This window comes from Cajanus cajan, chromosome 11 (assembly GCF_000230855.2).
Source record: "Cajanus cajan strain Asha chromosome 11, NIPB_CcT2T_4, whole genome shotgun sequence".
Taxonomy (NCBI): Eukaryota; Viridiplantae; Streptophyta; class Magnoliopsida; order Fabales; family Fabaceae; genus Cajanus; species Cajanus cajan.
In genome coordinates, this window is record NC_138527.1 from 45,786,886 (window position 1) to 45,814,273 (window position 27,388).

General features: G+C 29.6%; 4 protein-coding genes and 1 long non-coding RNA gene across 6 annotated transcripts; 2 read left to right on the forward strand and 3 right to left on the reverse strand.

The window, feature by feature from the left end:
• Positions 1-2,990: 2,990 nt before the first annotated feature.
• LOC109800196 (ATP phosphoribosyltransferase regulatory subunit) lies at positions 2,991-5,458 on the reverse strand. 2 transcript variants are annotated; one of them, XM_020360940.3, is made up of 4 exons: positions 5,164-5,458; positions 4,894-5,097; positions 4,754-4,819; positions 2,991-3,594 (listed from the first exon to the last, which is right to left on the reverse strand). In XM_020360940.3, exons 1-4 carry the CDS (start codon positions 5,305-5,307, stop codon positions 3,436-3,438), a joined length of 573 nt encoding a protein of 190 aa, XP_020216529.1. In that variant the 5' UTR covers positions 5,308-5,458; the 3' UTR covers positions 2,991-3,435. The 2 variants fall into 2 exon arrangements, with proteins under 2 accessions (XP_020216529.1, XP_020216528.1); XM_020360939.3 differs by having other exon boundaries at positions 4,894-5,458.
• Positions 5,459-5,667: 209 nt separating this feature from the next.
• On the reverse strand, positions 5,668-9,069 carry EGY3 (ethylene-dependent gravitropism-deficient and yellow-green-like 3). Its single transcript, XM_083066093.1, has 6 exons — positions 8,552-9,069; positions 8,260-8,457; positions 7,626-7,850; positions 6,926-7,164; positions 6,334-6,488; positions 5,668-6,195 (listed from the first exon to the last, which is right to left on the reverse strand). The coding sequence occupies exons 1-6, from the start codon at positions 8,981-8,983 to the stop codon at positions 5,840-5,842; spliced, it is 1,605 nt and encodes a 534-aa protein (XP_082922219.1). The 5' UTR covers positions 8,984-9,069; the 3' UTR covers positions 5,668-5,839.
• A 1,902-nt stretch (positions 9,070-10,971) lies between these two features.
• On the reverse strand, positions 10,972-13,062 carry LOC109799787 (uncharacterized). The gene is made up of 3 exons (XM_020360411.3): positions 12,257-13,062; positions 12,002-12,083; positions 10,972-11,873 (listed from the first exon to the last, which is right to left on the reverse strand). The coding sequence occupies exons 1-3, from the start codon at positions 12,713-12,715 to the stop codon at positions 11,377-11,379; spliced, it is 1,038 nt and encodes a 345-aa protein (XP_020216000.2). The 5' UTR covers positions 12,716-13,062; the 3' UTR covers positions 10,972-11,376.
• Positions 13,063-20,987: 7,925 nt separating this feature from the next.
• On the forward strand, positions 20,988-22,217 carry LOC145953102 (uncharacterized). The gene is made up of 2 exons (XR_014430652.1): positions 20,988-21,630; positions 21,755-22,217. It is a non-coding gene; the product is annotated as an uncharacterized LOC145953102 (long non-coding RNA).
• Positions 22,218-24,561: 2,344 nt separating this feature from the next.
• On the forward strand, positions 24,562-25,141 carry LOC109793299 (thymocyte nuclear-like protein). The gene has a single exon (XM_020352765.3). The coding sequence runs from the start codon at positions 24,648-24,650 to the stop codon at positions 25,083-25,085; it is 438 nt and encodes a 145-aa protein (XP_020208354.1). The 5' UTR covers positions 24,562-24,647; the 3' UTR covers positions 25,086-25,141.
• The last annotated feature ends 2,247 nt before the right edge of the window (positions 25,142-27,388 follow it).

The window sequence follows — 27,388 nt, forward strand, 5'->3', positions numbered from 1 at the left end:
CTTGCCTTTCTCCAAAACTATAAATTTAGTGTCTATGTTGTTCTCAGCAGCAGGCACAATGTCTTCGCAAGAACCATCTTTCATATGTTCCTGCAAGAACCCTCCACTTCATTGGATAAAACCTCAAATCATCCTAATAAAATTTGTTTAGTTTCTTAATTAATTTTTTATTTCTGTGTGTTAATAAAAAAAGTTAGTCTTGTTTGGGTTTAATCAGCTTGAGTTGGATTAGTTAGGGGTGATGATATTGGGTGCGAGAAGAGGCAGAAGCATAAGCATAACCACCCACAACGACCCGAGTCCTTCTTCTTCTTCTTTGAACCTGTGAGGCTGTGACTGTGAGCTTCACAATTTCATGTCATAAACAGGTTTCCTAAAGATCTGTTTGGTACGTTTGAGCACTATTTTACTATTTTTCACCAAATTACGGAACGGAGAACGAGAGAAGGACTTCTATAATTCTAGAGTCATCAATATCTACTTATAAGCGAATCGCGACACTAGCTTCTATTAAAGTTCCAATTTTTACATATAATTTTTCTTTCATTAAAATTACATATATTTTTAAAAATAAATTTTAATTTAATTATTTTAAATAAAAATATTACTATAACTATATAATATAAAATTATTTATAATATAATCTTGTTTATATTTTTCTGTCATGTCGTAATAATATAATATAATATTATATAATTATTTATTGTATTATTAGTCTTAATATCTGTTTTATTATTAGTCTTAAATATTAATAAAATTATGTTATAAGATAATATTATTTTATTTTTATTATTGTTTAATATATTATGTTAAAAGCTAAAAAAAATATTTATTATTATTATTAATTCAACATTAAACATTAAGAATTTGATAACCAAGATATTATAGAATAATTATTCTATACTATTATAATCTGATATTTGTTATATCAATGGAATATGGTTGTCTTGTTATATCTTTTATCTTATCTTAATGATTTAGTTTTTTTTTTTATTCTGAAGAGAGAGTTGGGTTATAGGATAAGTTTTTCTCCTTATTGTACATGATGTTATATTAATTATAAAAAAAATAGATGATAAATATAAATTGCATATATAGTACTAAATATTAATTTATAAAATTTATAACAATGTGTATCATATATTAATATAAATAATATATTATTAATTTACATTTAACAGTTTATCGTATATATAATATAATTATAATAATTTTAACATGTAAATAAATTATATATATAAAGCATTAAATATTAATTTATAAAAGATACAACCATATATATTATATAATATTAAGTTATATAGTAAAATAGCATTATATATACTTGTACGAATTGGGTCTCTAAATTAATTTTCTGATGGAATCTTCTCTAGAAAAATAGTAATTCGGTATAGATTCTTGGGCAGAAATTGATTTTTAATGTAAATTTTTGACAGAATCTATCAACCATATATCATCATAATTATAATTTATATTTAATATCATAAAATTTAATAATTTTATCTATTACAGATTTTTTTTAGGTAAAGTTTTTCTTTATTTGGTTAAGTATCTATTACATATATGATAAGATAACCAATTACGATTGAATATTAATTAATAATGGAAAGTAATATTTAATTTACAATTTTTTAATTACGGTAACAAAATTTATTTGATTTATATATATATGTATCAATATTGGACAAGTGTTATCCAGATTCCAGACAATCAGCAAAAAAAATGGTTATTGAGAAATAGTCCTTACAGAAATCTAAGAGAGAATTTGCGATTTGCGATTGAGAATGAAGTCTCCCGAACATGGTGATCTTGAGGCTGCACCTGCAAATGAGTTTCTTTTTAGCTTATGGGTGTTTTACTGAGACACAATTCTACCACTTATACATCAACAACAGTGATTTTAATAAAGTTGGAGGTCTGCTTTTCTTGGTGGCTGCATTTGGGATACACACTGTATGTATCTTTGTTTTCATGTTCTTCAGTTTCTGGCTGGTGGCGTTGGAGAGGTACAGGTACCATCACCTTCTTAAATCCATTGGTCAAGAATTATCTCTGGAGACTCACACAAGTTTCCACTAATGAACCGCTTCCACTTGCTTGCCTTCCTTCTCATGTTGTTTCACCATTAACTAGCTAGCTGCTTCTTTCTTATACATGTACGTAGCTACTTTTCCACACCAGATTCCTCAAATCTCCTTAAATTCAACTAGTTATTTCTCCTTTTACATATGGGAATTGTACTTTGTTTACTGTGCTATGGAAATCTCAAACAGTGTTAGAATATTCTCTTTCTTACTGCTATTCTTATTCGTATTATGAACAAACATATGATACAGACAAATATGTTGAAAATATGATATATAATACATTTCTTCATGTTTAATTTATACGTTTATATTATATCAGATATTTTTCTCATGTTTGTTTACGTGTTTAATTTGCTCATATATATCATATATTTGTTCAAATGTGTCTAACATATATGAGCCAACAAAGATTGATCTAATCAGTAAAGAAAAAACTTATTAATTCGCATAAAATCTTGAAATTTATTCCAACTATAGCGAGTCTTGAAAATCAACTCATTTAAACGTTTATCTAAAAAAAAACGTTTAAATATATAATACATAAACAAATATTAATTAAATTTTTTCTAGTAATTTTTTCTAGTACGACAGACAAAGATTCTCGTGCAAATACGTTTCTCACCGATGACTTTTGTTCATGTCCAAATCAACTTGATATGTTTTTTTTAATCTTCCTTAACCAGTAGTCACTCTACATATGTAGTCATTTTGTATCTTGTTTTTTCTTGTATGACTATACGTTCATCTTAATATTCTCACTTAGGTCACCTGCAACCTTTTTTTCTCGTTGTCCCTTTAAACGAAGTTCAATTAAACTTGTCCTCGAACATGCAATGGCAAGGATAGCAAATAATATTTAGTTATTTCGAAAGAATTTTTTTATATAAAATCTAATATTCTAAGTAGCTTTTTAATTTCCAGATTTATATTATTTAAAAAATAATAATGAACAAGAGTACAACATCTGGCAAAGGAAGTTATAAACTTACTGGCTATAATAACGCAGATACATGATCTCTCCTAAACTAACACTACATTTGATATGAATTGTATCATATGAATCATCTTTTTATTAGCTCTAAAAATGGTAAATAAAATAAAATAAAAATTAAGTTAGTGACTGCTTCTATACGTTTTTTATACAAACCACAAATATTTTAACTGAATCTTGTTCAGCAGCTTCCCATAATTTTTTATTCTATGTCAATCAAACTTGCAGTAAGGTATGCTTCCAGTGGCAGTGTAAAATTTTCTCTGGTGTTATTTCCCTAATTCGACTTCTTCCCTGTCTTCCACAAGTAGTAATAAATCTTAATTGTGACTTGTTTGTGCATGTCTTCAGAACTACTCAAGTCACGGGCTGCGCACCATTCCACTTCCAGGCATTGGGCATATCTAGTTCATCCATTTTTTGGCGTCTATTTTCTTGTAAAAAACTAACACCAGACCATATCCCACGGATTAATAAGATGCTTACAAACACTACACTTCCAAGTGTGCACAACACCTGCATTGAATTATACTAAATGCATCAGTACCAAAAGGTTTAAAGTTGAACAAGTTGAAATGGCCCGGGTTGTGCAAAACCAAAATCCTGAGCAACTACAAGTCCAGAACAAGAATACATCTATTTTTCACTCCCTGCCAATCATCATAATGGAAAATTCACCACCATTACATTTTAACAAGCACTGCCTGCATAACCTATTGCTACATTTTAGACATCAATGCTAACAGAAACAATCTGCAATGTGAAACAAAGTTTGACAGAGTCAAGCTCTTGATTATTCAATGTTCTTTATGGAAATTAAGTAAAGCACAACATAAACAGCAACCAAATCCAATTTCAGTTCAATAATGCACCCAAATGTTGCATGGAAAATTTCTTTATAAGGATATGCTGCAAGTTTTCTTCTTGTAGTTAGTCCTGGACTTAATAGAAACCAGGTTCCCTGTGATTGTCAGCCTATCTTCAATCCTAGCTTTGATGTGGCGCAAAGAGGAGTAAATGAATTAAATTATCCGTGAGCTATTCAAAATCAACTCATTAACCGCTTAATCAACCTTGTTTGCGTTACAAAATAAATTCTGGCCTGGACCTTGAGCTCAATTATGAATCTTTAACTCATTTAAATAGACCACTCAAACTGAGCATGATCTCTTCTTTTTGCAAGCAAAGCCCAAATTTCAGTACAGGACTTGACTCGAGCCATTTGCACCCCTCGTAAGAATAGGTTTGTTGCTTTAAGACCACATCACTGGTTTTTGTCACAAAAACAGCCTTTGCATAAGGGCACAAACAAGGCTGTGTACAAATGACCCTATTCAGACAAACCTTGTGCATTAGGACACCCTTCTACACCTCGATCCCATCGTTCGTGAATTCTCATGTTCTAAGGTGCTTTGAACAGTAGTAGCCCAAATATTTTGTAAAACCATTTTCTAGTCGGTAATTCGAAAACAAAAGTCAAAAACAGCTAAAAAGGTAAAACTCAGTAAATGTTATCGTATCGAATGTGACTATAATGATGCAGGTCTCCACAATCATCATTAAATACCCAAAAACAGAAAATATGTCGCAGATTAGAAGAAAGAATTCTACAAATGGCGTTCAGTTAGGGATGTCAACGATGCTCGTGGTCATTGTAAATGAATGAAAAGAATACCTCAAGAAATATCTTAAAAATCCACAAGAACGTCAGCATCAGGATCCCATTCACAGAAAACCGCACCTGTATCAAAAGAAATGTTTAATCCCCTAAAAAATCCAAACTTGTAAATTTTCCATTGAAGAGATTAGCCCTACCAAATGAGTGGAGATGGGAAAAGGAAGAACGGATCGAACCGCTTTCCTCGCTCTCTTCGAAACCTTCTTGAACACATTCTGAACGAACCTCCCCAACAGTTCCCAACTCCGATCCTCCTCATTTTCATCGTCATCATCATCATCATCATCATCGCGGATTGGAAGCATCCACGTGCGAGGACCATGGGCGAAATTATTGCGACTCTGAAATAAATTTCGATTGTAATCACTACGGGACAGAGAGGAAAATGGAGTTGATGGAAGCTGAACCTGAGATAGAGAGAAACAGGAGACGCGTTGACTAGAATTAGAAGCGTGGTGAGTGGAAAGAGCGATTCGACCAAGACGATTGTGAGAGCGAAACCATGGGATTGAAAGAGGAGCAGATTTAACTGTCACCACTGTGAATGACATAATTTAACACCTCTCAAACAATAACAATACTAGTCTGCCATTTTATTTATATACATGAGTGAGTATGCCTAAAGACTAAAGTAAAGCATTTCTTCCCCAAGTTTTCTCACTACACCTCCAATCATGTCATCAATTACCCGTCTAATGAATTTTTAATATTCATCATATAAAAATAATTCAGTATACGATTTCAACTACAATCAGGCTTCTTGAAATTTTTATCATGTTTATTACGTTATAACAAATATGGAAGGAAATAAGTTAGGCTTTTGATATGATTCATGATCATAAGTTATTTTTTATAAGGCCGATATGATTTTTTTAATGTATATTATACTAGTTTAAGATCACATTTAAAAGTAAATAAAAAAGTAAGTGTAGCTTTTAAAGACAATAGACCCCTACAAAGGCCTATTCTATTCCATCGCTGAAGACAAAGCACAGGTATATCTTCACGTGAGAAGCTGAACGTGTAAAATAAAAATACTACCATAATTACATATTCCTAGTGAGCAGTGAGCATAGACTACATTTACATTTCACCCCTGAAAAATGGACCACTGAGGAATGAACTGGAGAATGTGCCTCCACCATTAGGGAAAAGTGTGAGAAAACAGATGAGACCAAGGATGATGCCCCAAGCATATCTGCTTTCACCTACAGGGGTGATCTCGTCTTTTGCCGGTATTTCTTCTCCGCCCCGAAAAAAGGTTGCGAACAATCCCCATGCCAGGCACAGAACACTGCCACTGAGGCCACCAACACCGAGCAATAATGAAGTGGCAAAGGATAAGAGCGTGGCAGTACTTCTCCCCAACATGGCTTGAGCAATGCGCCCTCCTTCTAGTCTCCCACACGGCAACAAGTTCAAAGAAGTCACCACCATCCCTGAACAAACATCAAATTGTTTAGCCATCTTACATCCATAACGCTGTTTTTCAACCAATAAAAGAAACAAAATATGCTATTATCATTCACTTATAAAGTTTGAGGAACAAATTACGTTAGTAATCTCTACAAACTCACCTAAAAGCCCAGCAAATGCAAGCGGATCAACAGGAACTCCAACACCTTCCACAGCATAAGGCAATACATTTCCAAGATCATCTGCGTAAGGTCCAATAACTAATTGGATGAAAGAAAGCAAGGGGTTGTTATAGAAAAATTGGGGCCGTATATACCTGAGAATAAATAAGAATAAGTTATAATCGGGGAAATAATTTCCACCAAGCATGTTGACTATAACTGCAATGCATAGAATTTATATGGCCAATATCAGGCAAGTGGCAACGATGTCCATTGTGCATGCTGGCCGTATAATCTTATCAATATTGCTGTATATTTAATGCATGGAACTCCATGGCCAATGCTATATCCCAACGTATCTCAGTGAAGCCTTATTAAATTTATTCGACAATGAAACTATATGCCATTTTCAACTTACATACTCAATAATACATTACATAGCCTTACTAGATCACGCGTTTGTGGTTCTGGCAAACAATGTTCACTTAAATATTAATCAAGTTTAGTTTTCTTTCTTTTCTTATTGACCAAAGAAAAAACATTAAAAGGAAAGAGCAGAACTTGTGCAGAAGGTATTATATGCAACACTTACAATGCATTATCACCCCCATTAAAGCTTCCATCAGCTACAAATGCAGCAACAGCTAGCAATAGTGAAGTTAGATATGCACTAGCAGTACGTGCTACAGGAATATCAAAAAGAGCTTTCTTGTTTGGGAGGAGAGACTCATAATTATTCATCACTCCTAAGCACCCTGTCCAATTAGATGGCACCAGGAAAGAAGGGCTGAGCTTAACACCATACCGGGCTGCTGTTACCCTGGTGGCTATCTATGTAATGAAAAAGATACAGCCAATCAGCCATAGAAGAGATTGAATATCAAAGATGCTACTATGTATGTAATGCAATTGCAAAAACCGTGGCCACCAAAAAAGGTTGAGATAATTACCACGAATACACAAACAAAAACTCAAATATACCAGTCTTGTGTTGGAGATTGTCTGTTTAACCACTAAAAAACTCAAAATAACAAATTTAGCAACTGTTACTGTGTCCCTTATAGATAATGATGTCTATCCAGTAAATTACATTTCTACAAGTGTACAACACAATGTATGAGGAAAAAAAATTCAAAATTTCTTCAGGCTTTTTGCAAGCGGTTTCTTGGTTATAAAAAGAAACACAAATTACTTATTAGTAAGAGGATTACCAATAAGGGCAAAATAGATCAAAAATGACATAATATGGAATAGACTGCCATGTTTGGTGGAAATATTGAAATATAACTTACCTCAGACACTCCCAGAATAAATAAGAAGCCACCAAATAGAGGCACAACATCAGCCAGATAGTCATCAAATGTGGCATTGGGTTTAAGGAAGAAGCCACTCATCAAAGCAACTGTTCCAAAGGTAGTAACAGCTAATGCAATTGCACTAAAATAGCCCAAAGGAGTACTGAGCTTAGTTGACTCGAATTGGAGATCTATTTCTGCTTTGGGTTGCACCACACAAGCCTGAATGGACGTTATATTTAGTAATGGTCGTTCTAGAAAAAGAATCTTTACAACATTAAAATTTTCTTTTAGGCTATGTAGAAAGAAAGAAACAAAGCCAGGAAGACAATGACGATAAAGGCGCATTCTTTGTGACATGAGTGCTTGTAATGAATCAACAATATATAGTATGTGACATGGGCACATGATGTGCACATTTAACTGAAAAACATTTATAATTCAGAACACTATGTAATCAAAGTATTTTCCTCGAAAGATTCTTTCATTGCTTGAATTACAAAATTGAAGTGATCCACAGCAGTTGGCAAGTAATCATTTTAAGTATGTGTAAAAAGTAACAGTGAGAGTTGAGGTTATAGAACTGGAAAAGTGAGAAAGAAATGGAGAATTCAAAAACATTGACAAGTACCTGTTTGGTAATGTCATTTGTTTTTTCTTCCATGAACCACACTACGACCTCTCGTCCTGCTGCATCAGAGAGCTTGTTCTCCAACTTGGGAATGGCCTCATCGATGGGCTTCCTCAAATTGCCAATGAAAATGCCTCCATCTCCGAATCTTCGAACATCGGTGGCGAAGAAGGTGTCAAAGCCAAAGCAACTCTTCAACTGCATAACGCCAAAATAAATAGGTAATGATCCTGATTGAATATAAGGAATGAAGAATGAAGAAATGATAAATATGAATAAGGAATAAGGTGACCTGGTTGAGATCAAGAGCCTTGAAAGTTTGCTCAGCCTTTTGCAGCCTCTCCTTTTCTCTGAGCAAGTTGTCACGCGTTAAGGTGTTGAAGAGGGCCAAAATAGGGTTAGTGGTGGAGGTTTCCCTGTCAAGCTGCTTGAGCTTTCTATCAGCCCTCTTCTTCTCGAGCTTTATGGCGGCTTCGATGGAAGGGTTTCCCATGAACTTCTTAAACTCCTCGTCGCTCTTCCAGTCCACTTCCTGTTGGGTGGAAGAGGAGTCAGTCTGTTGGTCATCTTTGATGGAGGACCTGCACCTGCACGTGAGGGAAGTGCGTTTGGTGAAGAAGGAGAAAGAGAGAGGTGTGTGATTGTGAGTGGGAGCGTGTGAATGGTGTAATGGGAAAGTGGTGGTGTTTGCATTGATAAGAGCGGTGAAGGAAAGAGTTGCCATTGGAAAATGTTGTCATGATGAAGGATGGTTGAAAGTTGAAAGTACTTGTGCCTTGTGATGGGTGGCATCGGAAGTGCATTCCAGAAGTTAACAGTTAAAACTGGAAAGTGGAAGAAGGACCCCACACATCGCTTCTTCTCGCACGCCGTCTGCCCTTTCGATTCTGTGGGACACCCTCTTCTCCAATTATTCTGGATTACAGATAACAATATAAGATACTGTCTCTTATGCTGCCACCTGGTTTCCTCTTTTTCTTACTTTCCACCATCTACCTTAAATTATCATCTTCAATCACAACTCTATCTTTTATGCTAATCAATCCTATCACCACTGGTTTAAGGGAAAAAACATTATACATTATTTTTTTAATATAAATTATACATTGTTTGACACGAAAGAAAATAATATTTCTTTTTTTCAGTTGTATAGAAAATAATATATATAATGACATAAACACTTTTAATAATAAATAATAATAATACTAGTATTTTAATTCTAGTTTAAATATACTATTTGCTCCTCAAATATAAAGTGAATATCTTTATTTTTATTAAGTTGTCATAACACTTATATCATGTTTTAAGAATAGGATGATATTCGTAAAAAAAATTAGGTGAATGTCTTTATTTTATCATATAAAAATTAGGAATTATTAAAAAAAAAGTTAGATAAATATTTTTATCATTTTATATAACGATAAAATGATATTATAATCAGATATGATGTTCTTATTATATGTTATTATAATTAGGTGGATATCAATATAATTAAATAAATGTCATTTAATGAAGTTTATTGTTTGTAAATTTCCTCTTCTACAAATAAAAGGTTATATAATAATTCAAGGTAGATAGAATTGAATGAAATAAACATTTTTTTTTCAAAAATAAGTATCAAAATCTTTTTGATACACAAGGTTAAATATAAAACATAGTTACATCTATGTAGGAGATTAATAATATGAATGAATTATTTTATATTTTTTGAGAAAAGAAAAAGTTTTATAAAAAACTTATTTTTTAAGGAAACATTTATGTCATCCAATTCAATTTGCCTTAAATTTATTTGTGTCTCTGAATGAATTAATATGCTAACACTTACATTTAAGAAAAGAGTAAAAAGAGATAGAGTTGATCTTACCATTCTTCAATTATCTCTCCCATTTCTCAACTTTTTAGGACTAAAACAATTGAAAATATGATGTATATAAAGAAATACATTTACATTTTCTTAGGGAATTTAAGTAACATGCTTTCATCATTTTATTTTGTTTTCCTATTTATTTTATTAAAAAATAATATGTATATTTTTAAAAATAAAGACTAAAGAGTATGCTCTTTCTTGGTTATAATTTTTTTATCCATAAATTATTATTTAATTAACGAATGACTAACGACGACGTGTAGATGAGTTAGGTAATTTTATTTTGGGTAAAAAAGAATGAGGTTTTGATGATTTGATTCTCTTTTAGCGAATCTTATTTGAACTTGAAGTGTGTATAATGACTATTTAACGCCAAATGTATAATAAACAAATGTACCAAGAAATACGTACAATAAACATAGTTAAATTATTAAGATTACAGTTTAATTAGCAGTCACATCACCAACTAATAAATCTTGAGTACTTTTTATTTAAGGTTAAATAATATGTCAGACTCTATAATTTTTTCAAATTTTTAATTAGACATCTAATTTAAAGCACTAAAAAAATTCTTAATTTAAAAATTTTTGTAATTAAATCTCATATTCACTAACATCGTTATTATTAAATCTTTATAGTAGTTAAATATTGTGATTTAATGGATTATTTTACAATTTTTAATTTTATCAAATATTTTTTAATTATTTTTTTCAAGTGTATTTAAAAACTGTTAACCAAAAGTTATATACAAAGACATGAGTTTTGTTAATTAAATATTATTTTAATATTGTGATAATTAATTTTAGGAACACTAAATCGTCTTTGTGTTCCATACAGGCCTTCCTCCGGACCAAAAGTCTTGATTTGTCATACTCTTAATGAAACTAGTAAAATATAGCATGGTCCTTCAAGCTTAACACAACGTAAATACACAATAAATATTGATAAATCTTGAACCAATCTTGGCTCGGCTAGTCTACGAGCTATCATGATAAGGAATGGATTCGGTTTGAAGCTAAAAAAAATTGTCAAAAATATAAATAATTTAGGCAATAAAAACCCATACCAACTCTTTAACTTGAATTTACATCAACATGGGTGATTGTCAAAACAAGGTGCAGGTGAAATCTCCAAACATAGAACAGGCAGAGACATATGATCCTGGATGTTAATACATTCAACAGTGTTGCTAAATGCTACTAAACTAATCAGCCTGGTTATGCAAACCAAGCGAGTACGCATGCTTCTATTTAAAATAAATCAATGATTTCCCTGACAATGTCATCCGTGATCGAATCTCCTATCTCCATGTATATCTCCCAATTTACGATTTGGAAGCTTTTCCACTCTTCTGATATCACACACGATTCTGCATACAACAGGTGCTTCATCTTAACTTCTATATATTGTTTCTCCAAGAAGCTAAAATGCTCATGTATCATACTCTGAAAATCTTCTGATTCTGAAACTGCTTTATTTGATACACTTTTACCTCCATGTTCATGAAAAACTCTGTCTTTTTCAACATAGTCAAACCATCGCTGCTTCCTCTTTGGCAGACTGCTTCTGTTTCTTTGGCATAAAGAAGCTGTCTCAACCATGTCCTCTAGTTTGTCTTTTCTTGCACGTCTAAATTTCAGAATATTTGAGTTCGCTAGTAACTTTCTTACATAATCTCTAACAAGTTTCTGGGACAAAGTAGGAACAGGTAGTGCTACCTCACCTTCTGGACTTTTTAAGTGACACACTGTTTCATCATAATAAAATATAATAATGCTAGTTAAAAATTAAAGCTAAATGCGAATGCATGCTGCATGAATAATGTTAATATTTTTTCCCCTTTTGATTTTAGTGAAGTTAGTGTCTAACTCTAACCTGCACTGGGTAATGGTTCTTTCCATTCTAATCCTCTGCTATCTTTTGAGCTTATCCAAAATGGTTTAGTTCCTGCATCGACCTGTTAGCTTAATAAGTGAGATTGCTTACTTCATACTGTGGACGGTAATGAAATTCATGTTGCATATAGTATACAATTATATACTAACAATAATGTGAAGCGAAGCGAGTATACGTTTCGTACTGTTGTTTACAAAAATATATTGTGGTTGCATTAAAGAATTCCATGCTTACCTCAGATCTTCTCAATTTGGGGAGTGTGAATGTCTGAAACATCATGTTCGCTGGCAAAACCTTGTCCTGAACATCATTGTTAGTAAAATGACCGGACACAGCTAAATTTGTTTGTTGAGTTGTCTGGGAGACTGCTGTTAATTCATGCACATAATATAGATCACTGATGTGCTCTTCATCCCAGTTTGAGAACTCGTGGTTGTCATCTGTGGGAATGAACTTGTATAACAGTGATCTTAGCATCCCCGTAGCATGTAATAATCTTTTCCTTATCTTGTGTATATCATATTTGATCGACCACTTTAGATTCTTGGCCGAATTGATGTTGCTACTACCAAAGTTGAAGTTCTCGAACATGTAACTTCTTTCAGCAAGGTAACTTTGCAATGAAAAAGGCTCTTGGTGGTGCTGGAGGTGTTCTTTTAGCTGTTTTGAAGACTGTGGCTCGGAAGTATCCATTGGAAGGACCTAAAAGTTGTAAAAGAGACAAGATATTTAAGCCGTGAATGTGAGACTTTTTGGAGAAAGATGGGGTGTAAGCAAATAGAACAATCTTGTCTTTGGAATGCAAATAAATTTGGTATGGAGGGAGGAGCCTAAGAGGGGTTGGTGGAGTGGGGAAGAGGCATTTATGTATAGCAAATAGTTTATTTGACCGGGGAACCAGAAAGCTAAAGCTTGGCAACATAGCAATCGATTGGTGGTGCCAACATGTTTAATGTATGCAATTGCTTTGGTTATTCTTCCAGCTTATGTGCTGCATATACTATAGGACATTCTAATTCCAATGGCTTTCCCCTTTTTCTCTTTTGGATGTTATGTCAATCTTGATCATTGTGTCATGTCCTTGTCTATTTCCTTTTATAAAATCAGAACATTTTTTGGACTATTATATAAAATTGATCATGTGGGTGGGTCTTGCAATGGGCAATAGCCATATTACTTTATTCCTTTGGCCACGAGTGAGAGAATTTTATATTTTATTTTGTAGTTTATACATATGAGACGTCAGGTTTAGGCATCCAATACATTGTTTCCTGACTTGTTAATTTAGCCTTCAGAGGCGGGCAAAGTGATTTGAAAGCATAAAAAAAGGGCATATTGCAAACCTCTTTATCATTTATTAAATATCTTTTTAGTAAGCAATTATTATTCGGGTAAAAAGGTTGTGAGGTACATTGCTGGGTCTGTCCAACCAAGCTCACCTCAACCAACAAATAGCAGAATTCAGCTTTTAAAATGTAGTGATAATAAATAATTTGAAATGGCCTTTGGTAATCTTTTTTGGTGGTGGAGGTACCATTTTGCGTTCTCCTTAAGAAAATGCGTGTCCTTGTTTGCAGGGCTCTGCCTGACATCTGAAGCTGAACCATAATCATTCACTACTCCCTGAATTGGTTGTTTTATGCTACAGTCATTTTCTTGCATTGCCTCACCTCCTCCGATTCTGTGTTCATTTTCGTGATGCCCTTTCATCATAAAAAATATAACTACCATCTTTTTGTCTACATCATTTCAGTATTGTTAGTCCATGAGCAATGATTCATGACCTGTTCAAGTCCGTTTAAAAACGTATTAATCAAAACACATAGCTTTGACATTAATAATGAATACCATTGACTGTATATACATACAGGTTGAGTACATCAAAGTTGAAGTTTAAGCTAAGCCTAAGATCATCTTACTACTTTTTTCATAGTGAATGAATGATGGCACAGGCGCCTCTTGTAAACGTTGGTCTATAGATCAAACCAGTTGGGTTCTTGCACGTTTCTTCTCGAGTCCTGCTCTATTATCAAATCAACAGCTCTATATCATGTTTAAACCTGAGTCTTCAAAGGAATGATAATGATAAGGAACAGCCTGCCATCACAGAAATTGGATTGCAAGAAAATTATTACATGGGTGAAAAATAAAATGAGAAGATACGTAAAAAATGCTACAAGTATTGTGACATGACAAAAAATATGCCATGTAATATAATAGTAAAAAAAGTACAATACTGTATACAGAAATTATCACAAGGCTTTGTACCATTGGTTTGCCAACAGCCACAAACTTTACTATTAACCTGTGCGATGATTTGAATCGCCACAGCCTGTGATCAAAATACACTGCAAGCAATAATGAGAAATTGAGTACCACCGCGTGCCAAATGAGATACGAACACGACAAGGGAAGTTCAGAATTAAGTACTAGGAGCTGTATTACATACATATCACTTGTTTTTATTAGAAGAATCTTATTTTCACAGCTCATTTCATTATATATATATATATATATATATATATATATATATATATTAGTAGCAAAAAAATGTTTTATTTTCATATGTGCTTAAAAGTAAGATTCTTTCCCATAGCCATATTCCTTGTTTTGGAGTGTCATGATACTTGTAAACCTTATTCATTTTTGGATTGGATGGGCCGCACGATTTAAGCCATTTAGTTGAAAAGGTTCTATGATTCATCTTTGCTCCAATTTTGGTATTCTTGGACCATCGACCTCACCATGATCCCATGACTCTACTCCCTCCCAATCATTGCACTTCCATTATATAACTCTCATTACATGTTTGCATCTCAAGGAATTTCTCAATTTTCATTAGCCCTTACACAATCAAATAACTCACTTTAATGCAAAATTATAATCCCTGTAATCTAAAAATTAGTTAAAATGAATTTAAAGTTAAGGGTGCTAGGAACAAATTTTAGGAGTTTGTATACTCTTTTATCCAAATAAGGTAATATTTGTTTTCATCCCAAATAGTTCTCGATCCGACAAAGCCCAAAAAACAGTAATACGATCTAGTCTCGACAATTTATGAGTCCAAAACCAAAATAGTAGATAAATATTTTTTTTACAAATATTCTAAACTATATGCATATATTTAATAAAAGAAATTAAACACTTAATTTTATTAAAAATTATATATTTATTATATACAAAATATTTCTTCTACTCCTAATTATATATATATATATATATATATAGAGAGAGAGAGAGAGAGAGAGAGAGAGAGATAAAATATGTAGATGTTTTATTTTATTTGTTTTAGAAATTGAAATCTTGTTAGTTTTGTTTGGATAAGTTGAAATTTAATGATTGAATTAAAAAAAAAAAAAAAAGTGACAAATAAAGTTGAAGCGTCATTGTAAAAATAAATAAATAAATAATCTTAAATAAATGTTGTTTGAAAATATATATTCATGCTTTTGGTTTAGAAAATATATATATTGGGCCAAAGCGATGGCATGTTCCAACTCCCACTCCCTCGGCAGAGAAAATGACGGGCCGACTGTATATTCTAAAAGCCACTTAGAAAATGCACTATTAATTTTTTTGGACCAAAAATTGTAGTGTGTAAACATAAAATTAAGTAAATTAAATTGTCAAATTATCATGAGAAATAATCAAATGATTGGTAGATCTTGGGTTTTCAACGTTATTGGAGTGTCATTATTCTTTAGTAATGCAAGCCATGTCTTATTTTTATTGAAATTTTTTCACTTTTTTTTTTCAAAATGTATAAAAAAATAATTATTTTCAAAATAAAATAATTTAAACTTTAAGGACCTGGTTATTTGTGTTTCTCTCAAAAGATTATATTCTTAATATATTTTTCCAATTTTTTTTATAATTATTAAGTTTGTTTATTTAGGAATTTGTTTTGCCTTTTTTTATAAGTTAAAACCTATCTTTAAAGACAAAATAAGAAATTATATCATAAAGCCACTTTTCATAGAACCTCAACCAATCATGCCTAATTCATCCTTTTCAAATGGTAAAGGAAAAGTCCGTTCTCTTTTCTTCTTTTGTTAGGTTTGCAATAAAGTTCAAATTTGAGTGTGAGGAATAATGTCTGATAGATGGGACTAATAGCGAGAGGATTAATACTTTTATATTCTTTTTTATTACTCTCTTTAAAAGTTTTTATTTTCTCCAAAAATAATATTTTTAATCATGATTTATATAATATATAGAATTCATTTTTAACTTTTAAAAATTATGATACATAATTTATAATCATAGTTATATATATATATATATATATATATATATATATATATATATATATATATATATATATATATAACTGATTTCTCATATTATATTATTAATTTTATTTTTTATAAACTAAAATTAAGTGATTAGTAATTTTTTATTATTTTTAATATTATCGAGATATATAATATAATTTTAAAAAAATTATTTAATTATTTTTAAAAAATTTATTTTATTTTCAATCAAAATTTAATTTGTAATTTTTTAAAATTTTTAAAATAAGATTACATCTTATAAGTGATTAAATAATAATATATTTAAACATTTTAAAATGATATTAGTGTTTATTATATATATATATATATATATATATATATATATATATATATATATATATATATATATATTCAAACATAACAACTTATTGAATTTTAGACATTTATAGGATATTTTTTTTTTATTACATAACATCTTAATTAAGTTGTTCATTCAAACATTTCATAGTTTTAATTAAAATGCTTGAGATAATAATTGCTTAAAACATTTTCAATGATAGTTCTTATAATTAGCTTATTAAAATTTTTATTTTATTTTAAATGAAATTCACCTGTCACATTATTATTAACTAAGTCACATTACATTTTTACAAATTTTGTTCCAATAGTGAAAATGAGATTTTATAAGTAACTCACATTTTTATAATTTTTTATTTTTGACAACTTAAAAAATTAATATAACTATTATAATTAAATATTAATTTAATTAAACATAATAAAAAAAATTATTTATGAAAGTGATTTGTGTTATAAGTAATGTTGTTTATTTAAGAGTCATGACTTATTTTTAAACAATTTATTATATTATGCCATCATATTTTAATAAAAATTACTTATAAACATCATTATTTTATAAAATACATCACAAACACTCTATATTAATATACTCTTATATATGGACAGATTATTATTTTTCTCTCCTTTACTTTAAAGTGTTGCATTATAGATCCCTTAATACAAAATTTGATCTGGTGGATAAAAAAATATGGAAAGAGATGTAAAAATAAAATAATAATGAATAAATAAATAAATAAAAACTCATCGTGGTTGAATCAGATCCTCTTCTCTTTCGACTGCTACATGTTGAGGATCCATTTGCATCAAGGATGGGGTGATGTAGCAATTCAATAGTCAATTACGTACTCTATATATTAGTAACATGTAAGTGGCATAGATACTTTGGTTCAATATGTGCAATATAGGTAAACAGGTAAAAGCCACAAGAAAAATCAATTCATTTATTGTGGAAGACATGTTCAGCACATTTCTGAATCAATCCCTGAATTTAATGCTCCTAGCCATCTCTTTTGTCCCTTTCTACTGCCTTCAGTCCTTCACCAGCATCAGGCATCACCATTACTCCCTCGGTCTGTTTTCTCACTATTATAGATCAAACATTACGTACTATTTATAAACTGATATATTTAATTAAAATAACCATTTTTTATATAAACAGTTGTAAAGTAATATATGATTATTAAATAAAAATAATAATTACTAAATTTTGATTATCTACTGTTTTTTATAGGAGTATAATAATTTTGGCCATTTGGTGAGGGGTGGGGGGAATAGTTTTAAACAGGGAAACTACTACTTCACTACTCTTTTCTCTACAAACCTTTTGTCTGTTATGCTATTGTTACATGAGAAATGGTAACACAGTCTTCTTTTATTTACTTATTTTCTAATTTGCAACATTTTGCAGGTCTAACGTGTTATTTAATTCTCTCGCTATTTTTATAACTTTCGACAAAGGTTTAGTTATGTTTTTAGTTTTCATAATTTTATAAATTTTATTTTTCAATCTTCATAATTAAAAAGGTTTTATTTTAGTATTTGTACATACTATTTTTATTTTCTTTTAGTCTCTGTAGTCTATTAATATAAGAGACTAAAATGTCAAGTTTATAAAATTATAAGAACTTAAAAGAAATAAAAACAATATGCATGAAAATTAAAATAAAATGTTTTTATTATAATGATTAAAAAATAAAATTATAGAGAAGAGAAAAGTAATTAAACTTTAATAAATTTTAATTATAAAAATGTATTAGAAATTATGCCTTAGAGAATGTGTTTCATTTCTCTTTTTATATATATTGTAAATTATAATACAAATTTAGAGTGTGATTCTTATTTCCCCTACAATCTCAATTAGACATTCACAATATTCTATCTTTTTTTTTCTGTTTAGGACATTACACATTACCTTTGCAAACTAGTTAATTTGTTTTTTCAAACATTTCTTATTACTTGTTTATTATATTAATCTGTATACTTGATATTTTTAGTTGTCTTTTTTTAAAATCTATTTTCTTTAATTTTTATCTCTAAATTAAGTTTTAATAATTTTTTTAAAATATTAATAATTAAAAATAACCTTATATCACAATTTAAATTTTTCACATCTTAAATCTACAATCTATTTTAAATTAAAAATATATTTATTATTTATGAATTATAATTATAATTATAATTATAATTATAAAAAAGTAAACATATATTTATACCATACAATGTGCAATCTAACATACAAATACTAATTTGATGAGTTGGAGTAGTAGTTTTGACACTCATTGTAGGATGATGTATGCAGCAAAAAATTAGTGTTTGATTATAGTCATGTGTTAAAATTTGTTAGATCAACAACAGTTATAATAGGATGAACAAGATTAGTCTCTATCCAATAAATTGAGAGAATCTCATAATAAGACCAACATATTAATTAAAGAGGATGCGGAAATTTTAGAACCATGCATTCATTACTATTTTATATTACAAATATTGCATTATGGTATCATTTTTTATTTAAGTTGTAGACACTACTATATCAGAACAATCTAGGTGATATCACCTTCACTTTAATACTAATGGTTAAATATGTCAATATTTTTTTTATCCAATTTAGATAATTATTCGAATATATTTTATACTTTAGAGTCTTGGTTTTCTTAAAAATTAGAATTTTAATTTTGTTCCATTAATTAATTGATCGCTTAAAGCGAGAGGGAAGCACGTTTTAAGCGACTTAATATACTTAAAACAAACTATTTAGGCACTATGAGTGAGTGACTCAGAAGACGTCTTTGGAATATCACGAAGAGTTCCCTCAAGCAAGTCATCTAAGTGTTATGAGTGAGTAGACATCACAAGTTCAATTAAAAAAACTCATTAAAATATTATAAAATAGGGTTAATTTGGAGAAAATAGAAACACACTTCACATATTATATATTTTAGAGAGATTTGAGGGAATAAGGTGATTCATTGTTGAAAATTATGTAATTCTTCATGTTTTTATTCAATAAAATTTATTTAGTTAATCATTTTACTCTTATACTTAATAATTATTATTACCTAATCAACTTTTTCATGATTTTATAATTTTTAATTGAAGTTAAAAAATTATTTTAAAATTACGACTTAAATAAAATGCTAATAACATTTATTACTAAATAATTGAGACAATCGACTTTTAAACCTCTGATGTTAATGTGGGTTGTTTAATAAACTTGACTAAAAAATTGAGATTTTTCTTAAATAATCTAAAATTTCTCACCTAAGAAACTATAGTTAAAATATTTTCTTTTGAATTAACTTAATTATTACTAAAATTAAGTAATAATTGAGAAGAATATATTTGAGAAAAGCTAATGAAATTAATCCCTAGTGTTTTTTATTATAAATTTTCAATTATCTTTTTTATCTTTATTCTAAATTCATAAAAATACGTTTTTTTTTTAATCTTTATTATATTTTTCAAATAAATCTATCCTTTTCTTTTCCTTAATTAATATTAAATTAGATTAATTAATTATTACATTAAATTTCTATTAATTTTACTATGACAATTAATATATTTGTCAAATATGTATTAAATACTTAAAAATATTTGAATGGTTCAATTATGGAAGTTTCTGTTCGTGTTAATTGATGGTTGGTTCTACCGTTACATATCTATAACGATGGTTGATTTAGGATACAAATAAAGACTTTCTGTGGGATCGACGAGAGGGAAGGCAGAGAGTGAACCAATTTTGAATCCAAAACTATCTTGTTTTCATGCCTCCGTCCATCCATGCATCCTTTTCAGAAGCAACAAATCCCAACTGCATTCATATTCATAAATATCGTATACATAAATATCGTAATCCTGATGAAACTCGTGAAGCTACAAATAAAGTTGATTCCTAATTACTAGATTACACTAGAGATGCAAAAAATGAATAATAAATGGAAAGCTTCTTCCATTTGCAGATGTCATGCTGATCCTTAATAACTTTTCTCTTTCCATATTTAAGCCATCCAACCCCACTGCTACCAGCAGCAACCAAACTAATCAATGCGAAAATAACCGTGCACCATTTGGGCCCTCTCATTGCTTCAAGATGCTATTGTTATCGTTCACTTATTGGACAAAAATATAGGCATGCATGAATGTTGCCTCCATCGTGTGAATATAGGAACCTTTTAAGCATGCAATAAATCATCATTTCGTATAGCAACAAAAAAATCATTGTCACAAATTTTGCATTACAGTTTTGCTATCACAATATGATGCAAAGATAAGATAAAGTCAGAGTCATTAAGCAAATCTTATTCTTATCGATCAAAAATATCATAGGAAGCTATCGTCATAAGTCATAACACGCATATATAAGTCGTATATTTGCACTTGAACCGATAGGAAAAGCGCCCATAAAATATAGTTTCACAAATCCAAAGCAACTTCAAGGATATGATTGAGCCAAACAAAGGGTCACATTAAAAATCACGTCTTGTCGAATATTATGATCATTGAACGGAGGAAATTGATAAGCCTAATTAAAGATTTTGTCAAAAGAAAATGTAATAGAGTTATTGACGATTACTAGTTTGATTCCAGAATGTCTAGCAAACGAATGTCCATCACAACTATTGACTACTATATAATTTATAAAACAGAATCACTAATTTTTTCGATGGCTGCACCAAGTATTAATTTATGTCAGTCTGCAATTGATATCTGATCTTGAACATTCCATTTCTATTTTATAAATGAACCCCTTATCTATTAATTGATTTTATTGTCATTTATTTTGGTACAAGTGTGAAAGAATAAAATTACATTCGTGTCCCTCATTAATCCCTAGTAGTGTCTATAAATGAATTCCACGGCAAGCGTACTGTGGCAGTTGGGTGTTGTAGAAAGCAGAGAATGAAAAAGTTGTCTAAGGTCAGCGTTTGCATGGCAGCCCTCTCCTTCCTCTTCTTAACCCTCACTTATGCAGACGGAACTGGTCCTGCTTCTTCCTATGTTATTCTGAGCAAAGGGGTTGGTTTCTTAATTTATATATATCTTCTCTTCAAAAGTGCTGCAATTACATCACATGCATACATTTTCTTTATTATGTTTAGTTATAAATTGTATGGTCTTATATATATATGGTTGAACGTAGAAGGTTTTGGAAGAGGAAATGGCCAACGTAGAAGAAAGTTGTCAAGGCATTGGCGAAGAAGAATGCTTGATGAGGAGAACTCTTGCAGCCCATACAGACTATATATATACACAGAAGCAAAAGCCAAAGCCATGACCCATGAGTTAGATCAATTATTTGTACTGTCTTGAAATCTGAACCATGCTACCCTGGTAGAAATTTATTTTTTATAATATAGCCTCCATATGTAGCTTTTCACAAGAGCAACTTTAATCATCTATATCTTTCTCTTGCAATTGCAGACACGAGGGATTTTCTGTTTGTCTTCCCCCCTTTATCCATGCGGAATATATATGTATTCCGATAGATTTATTTCTTTTGACTTCGTATTGTAAATATCAATGTCGTTCATTTTAGTATAAATAAATGAGAAATTTTATAGTACCCATCTTATTTGAGAGGGTACCGGTACAGTTTTTTTATATTTTATATTTTTAATAATTTATTTAAATATTTATGATATTTTATTCTTTTAATTTTTAAATTATTTAGTCATTTTATTTTTATTTTATATATTCTAATTTATTTATAATAATATTATTATATATTTAAATAGTTTAATTTTAATAATTTTTTAAGCATATTTTAATCTTTTCACTTAAAATTTTTGAATTTCTATATTTTAATTTTAATAAATTTTTAAGTATATTTTTTTGTCTTTTTGTCCTAAATTTTTAAATTTCTATATTTAAATTTTAATAATTTTTTATTTCTACTATTTATTAATTTTTTTTTTAATATTTTATAATATTGTTGAAATCTTATAATTTTAATCTCTATAATTTTATCTTACTTTTCATTTTATAAATATAATTTAAATTATTCATTTTATAAGTAAATTAGTTTTTCTTTTAATTTTTATAAGTTTACATAAAGAATATATTGAAATCTCTCGATCTTTGAGGGTACCATAGCAACTCCCTAAATAAATTTGAACATGTCAGTTTATCATTAGTTATTATCAACTTCAGTCTCCTATTGCCATAATCTTGAGATTGGGATTCAGAAATACTTCAAAACCTATTTGTTCGCAGCAACATTTCAAATCAAATCAACTAACCTGTTAAGAAGGAAGTGGGAGTTAGTGTAGGGCCCGATTGTCCACCTTTTGCACCACCATAGTATGATATTGTCCGCTTTGGGCCCAAGCCCGCACGGTTTTGTTTTTGGGCTCCTTCCCAAAAGGCCTCATACTATGTGGAATGGTGGACACTTATAAACTAGCCAATGTTCCTTCATTTTACCGATGTGGGACTTGGGATGAATCCCAACAAACCTCCCCTCAGACCAAGGACCACATGTCTCGTGATCTCCTCCCCTCAAGCGATAATCCGTCACCATCTTGTACCGCCGTTAACTCTACGGGACACGCCGCCTGAACACCACAATATCAGGAAGACTTTCGACACAAGACACCAAGTTCGAATCTCCATCGCGAGGCACAACACTGAGGGTCTTCCCGCATCAAACCCAGACGAACCGTTGGCTCTGATACCACTTGTAGGGCCCGATTGTCCACCTTTTGCACCACCATAGTATGATATTGTCCGCTTTGGGCCCAAGCCCGCACGGTTTTGTTTTTGGGCTCCTTCCCAAAAGGCCTCATACTATGTGGAATGGTGGACACTTATAAACTAGCCAATGTTCCTTCATTTTACCGATGTGGGACTTGGGATGAATCCCAACAGTTAGCTGATGAAGTGAATTAGAGAACAAAATATATAAAATTTAAACGAGTAATCTTAGTATACACATTATACTAAATATGTAGCAGTATCTCTCTCTTTATTTATTTATTTATTTATGTGGACACTAAAGATATTTTGACTAAAAATAGGATAGGAGACTAATTTTTTTTATAACATGAAAGTTTACCGAAGTCAATTACAGAAACTCAACTACCAATTCATTGCATCAATCTTTGGATTACATATTTCTTTTACAGTGTATAGTAGTTTTAATATTAAATTAATGTTAACAAAATAAATTATACCGACTACTTAAAGTCTTATGAGATTATATATTCTTATTTATAAGATGTAAGTTAGACTATTTATTTATTTATTTTTATGTAAGATTTAATTTACATTGTCTCTTATATTAATTATTTTTAATTAAAATATATTTTTGAATTTGATAAAATATATTTATTATGAACTCTTTAAAAAGTATGCATTTTAATTAGTTAAAAAAATGAGTATTAATTAGGACTATGAGAGATAAGTAATACAAGATACATAATCTGGTTAGAAAATATATACATATTAATTATAAGAAAGAGAATTAATATAAAAATAATTATATATATATATAAATAAAATAATTATTATTAACTAAATTAATTATATTTTAATATTAATAAATTAAATAATTAGACCTTATATATAGAGGATTGAAAGATAGTAATATTTTTTCTTTAATAATGTTTATAACAATTTCAATTTTCCTTATAAAAATACGTGGTGCAATGCTATTTAAATAATTAAAGAGTATTCCCGTAGTGTTCAGAGTGTTAATGTAATGCTTTCTAATCAATTAAGGAGGTGAATATAAAGAATTAATTCAGAGGTAAGTATAAAGATAAAAAAAATGTAAAAAAATTGAAAAAATAAGAAAGTGTAATTTATTCATTTCATTGAACTTGGTATTTTTCTGTTATTTTAGATGAATATATTTAAAAAAGATATATTTTAAATCAAGATAGAATAATAAAAAAATTGAAGCCGAGAGAATTTAGTTAAATATAGTTTTTTATATTTGTTATGAGTAAATAAAAGAGATATGAAATGTGGTGGGAGGTGGAAGGAAAAGAGTAAAGAGTAAAGAGAGGTTTTGAGTTTAGAGAGAGAGGGAGATGGAAAAAGAGAAAAAGAAGTATCTTCTGAAAACGGAGCCGTCGGAGTGGTCGTGGGAGGATCAGGCAGCGAACGGAGGCATAAGCAAGTGGGACGGAGTGAAGAACAAGCAGGCCCAGAAATACATGAAGGCCATGTCCATCGGCGACCTCTGCTTCTTCTACCACTCCGGCCCCAAGGCACGCCGCATCGTCGGTGTTGTTTCCGTCGTCCGGGAGTGGTACGGCGATGCTGTCGACGTCAAGGCTGTCGGAGAGATGAGGAGGCCCGTCGACTTAACGGAGATGAAGCATTTCAAGGATTTCGCTCTCTTGAGGCAGCCTAGGCTCTCTGTTGTCCCTGTTCCCGACCTCATTTGGAACCAAATATGTCATTTGGGTGGCGGTTACGACGGTGACGATACCTCCTCTCCATCACTCTGCTCCAATGTAAATTAACTTCTGCTTTCTACTCTCCATTCCATTAAATCTCTTACTTTTGCTTTTCTATTCGATTTAATGTCCCAGCAAATCTAACCCTAACCCTAACCCTAACCCTAACCCTAATCAACAAACTGTCTTTTCCCTCTTCAACTAACAAGTATTGTGGGCTTATGCCCAACTCTTGTTTGGCCCGCTTTCAACTATTATTAGCCTTCCTGAAAGGACAATTTTACAATTACACTATTATCGGTATATTACCGCCCAAATAAACTATGTTTATTCTATATAACTAATATTTATAATAAATTATGTATATAAATAAATATATAATATTTATGAATATATAAATTATATTTTAAATTTATAATAAATAATTTATATTCTATTACATGTTTATCTTTATTTATTGGTAATCTATTTTTAAAATATTAAAAATTAATTTATAAATTATTATGATAAATAAATGTTTATAAAAACTGAATTATTTATTTATTTTAATTGAACTAAACTATTTAAAAATTGAGTTGTACTGAATTGAATTAATTATAGAAACTAGACTGAATTATAAAAATTGAACTATTTTTAAGAAAGGGTAAAAATTAAATGTGTGTAACATGTCCTTGTTGGGTTAGCTCAATAATCTAATGACCTAGATTTTGAAAAAAAAGTGATATGAAAAAAATTGTATTAATTTTGTCAAATCCAACGAGTCAACCAAATTATGTTGGACAACTAATTTATAAGCTTAAAATTTACCAAATTTGTTTTACTTGATTCTATATTTTTTTTTCCCTTTGAATATAGTATATAAAATAAAGTTAACAAATGTGTCCTAGACGAACTAACGAATCAAAATTGTTCGATTCAAAGTCTCACAATAATTCAGTATAATTTGAATTGTAGTTCACTTAAATTTTTTATAATACTGTTTAGTTTAGTTCAATAGTAAAAAATAGTTCAATTCAATTCATATCCGAATATGCAATTCAAACAAACTATTTTTAAATTCAATACAATTTTTATAAATTTAATTTAATTTATTTTTTCTACTCTTAAAAATAATATGAATATTTTAAATTCAAACAAATTTATAATATAAACTTTTTTCTATTTATGGAAATTATACGAGAGTATTGATGAGATTTACAATACTCATGTATTTACTCAACTAATTGAACTTTATATATTTAAAATATAAGAACACATCAATAATTTACGCTGGTATAACTTAGCATTAAATAAAACATATTTCAATTGTAAAAATGTTAAATATATTCATAATTATTTTTGAAACATTAAGATTTAAATAATAAAGTCAGCGTTAATTTATTTTAAAAAAATCTATACAATTAAATAAATTATAAAAAAAATGTATTCTTATCTTATTTGATATAAAAATGTAAACAGAGACTTAGAAAAATAAAAGAGCTAAAGGCTGTAATCGATTTTTTTAATTATTGTTTAAAAAACTACTTTTCAAATAATTTTAAAACTTTGCAACAAAATTGTGAATTAATGCCGATCAGTTAACTTAGACTTTGTTTGGGAGAGGGAAGAATTGGAAGGAATTTTTTCGAAAGTGGGAGAAGAATTGAAGGGAAATAAAAATAATTAAAAAATAATGTAAAATTTGTAATTATTTGATATAGTAAAATTAGGTGAATTTTTTTAATATTATACTTTATATAATTAGATTTTTATATAAAAATATATTATTTATATGATTATATTATTACTAATTAAATATTTAAGACAATAATATAAGGTTAATTTTATTTAAATATATATTTTTTTATTCTCAAACAAATATATCTAAATTCACATATATTTTATCATAATTTTTTTCACAAATTCACTTAAATTATCTCCTTCAAATACACTTTTTTTTTTTAATTATTTAATATTCTATCCGTTTCTTCTTTTTCTATTAAATCAGCTTCCTAAGCACAAAGTAAGGTAACACTACTTACCATGAGTAATAGACGCCAATAAGTCAGAATTGGCCTTACTTGTTCTAACAAAAGAGAGCACAAAATAAGAAAAAATTTATTTATTAACCTACACGTTTAAAACGTATTTAATATTTTTTGAATGAGTTGAGAATACATTCATCACAAGTTACAATTTTATATATTTTTTTAATGATGTATTGACGAGAAAACCCTTGACTATACATCACACTATAATTTTTTTTACAAGCTATTTTAATTATATATTACCTATAATTTGTTTTGCAATGATTATCCTCATTGAATGTTAAAACACTTATTAATATTTTCATTTGTTAATTAAACAATTGAGTTAGAAAATATTTATTG

Bases quoted from the DNA above. Each gene is read 5' to 3' on its own strand.
- LOC109800196 (XM_020360939.3), bottom strand. From the start codon at position 5,307: ATGTCATTCACAGTGGTGACAGTTAAATCTGCTCCTCTTTCAATCCCA. The intron at 4,820-4,893 runs GTAGGGCTAATC...CTTTTGATACAG, and splicing joins TTCCCATCTCCACTCATTTG to GTGCGGTTTTCTGTGAATGG. The intron at 3,595-4,753 runs GTATTCTTTTCA...AATTCAATGCAG, and splicing joins TTTTTAAGATATTTCTTGAG to GTGTTGTGCACACTTGGAAG.
- EGY3 (XM_083066093.1), bottom strand. From the start codon at position 8,983: ATGGCAACTCTTTCCTTCACCGCTCTTATCAATGCAAACACCACCACT. The intron at 7,165-7,625 runs GTAAGTTATATT...TTCATTACATAG, and splicing joins TTATTCTGGGAGTGTCTGAG to ATAGCCACCAGGGTAACAGC. The intron at 6,196-6,333 runs GTGAGTTTGTAG...ATGTTTGTTCAG, and splicing joins TGCATTTGCTGGGCTTTTAG to GGATGGTGGTGACTTCTTTG.
- LOC109799787 (XM_020360411.3), bottom strand. From the start codon at position 12,715: ATGGATACTTCCGAGCCACAGTCTTCAAAACAGCTAAAAGAACACCTC. The intron at 12,084-12,256 runs GTAAGCATGGAA...TTAAGCTAACAG, and splicing joins CCAAATTGAGAAGATCTGAG to GTCGATGCAGGAACTAAACC. The intron at 11,874-12,001 runs GTTAGAGTTAGA...ATGATGAAACAG, and splicing joins AGAACCATTACCCAGTGCAG to TGTGTCACTTAAAAAGTCCA.
- LOC109793299 (XM_020352765.3), top strand. From the start codon at position 24,648: ATGGAAAAAGAGAAAAAGAAGTATCTTCTGAAAACGGAGCCGTCGGAG.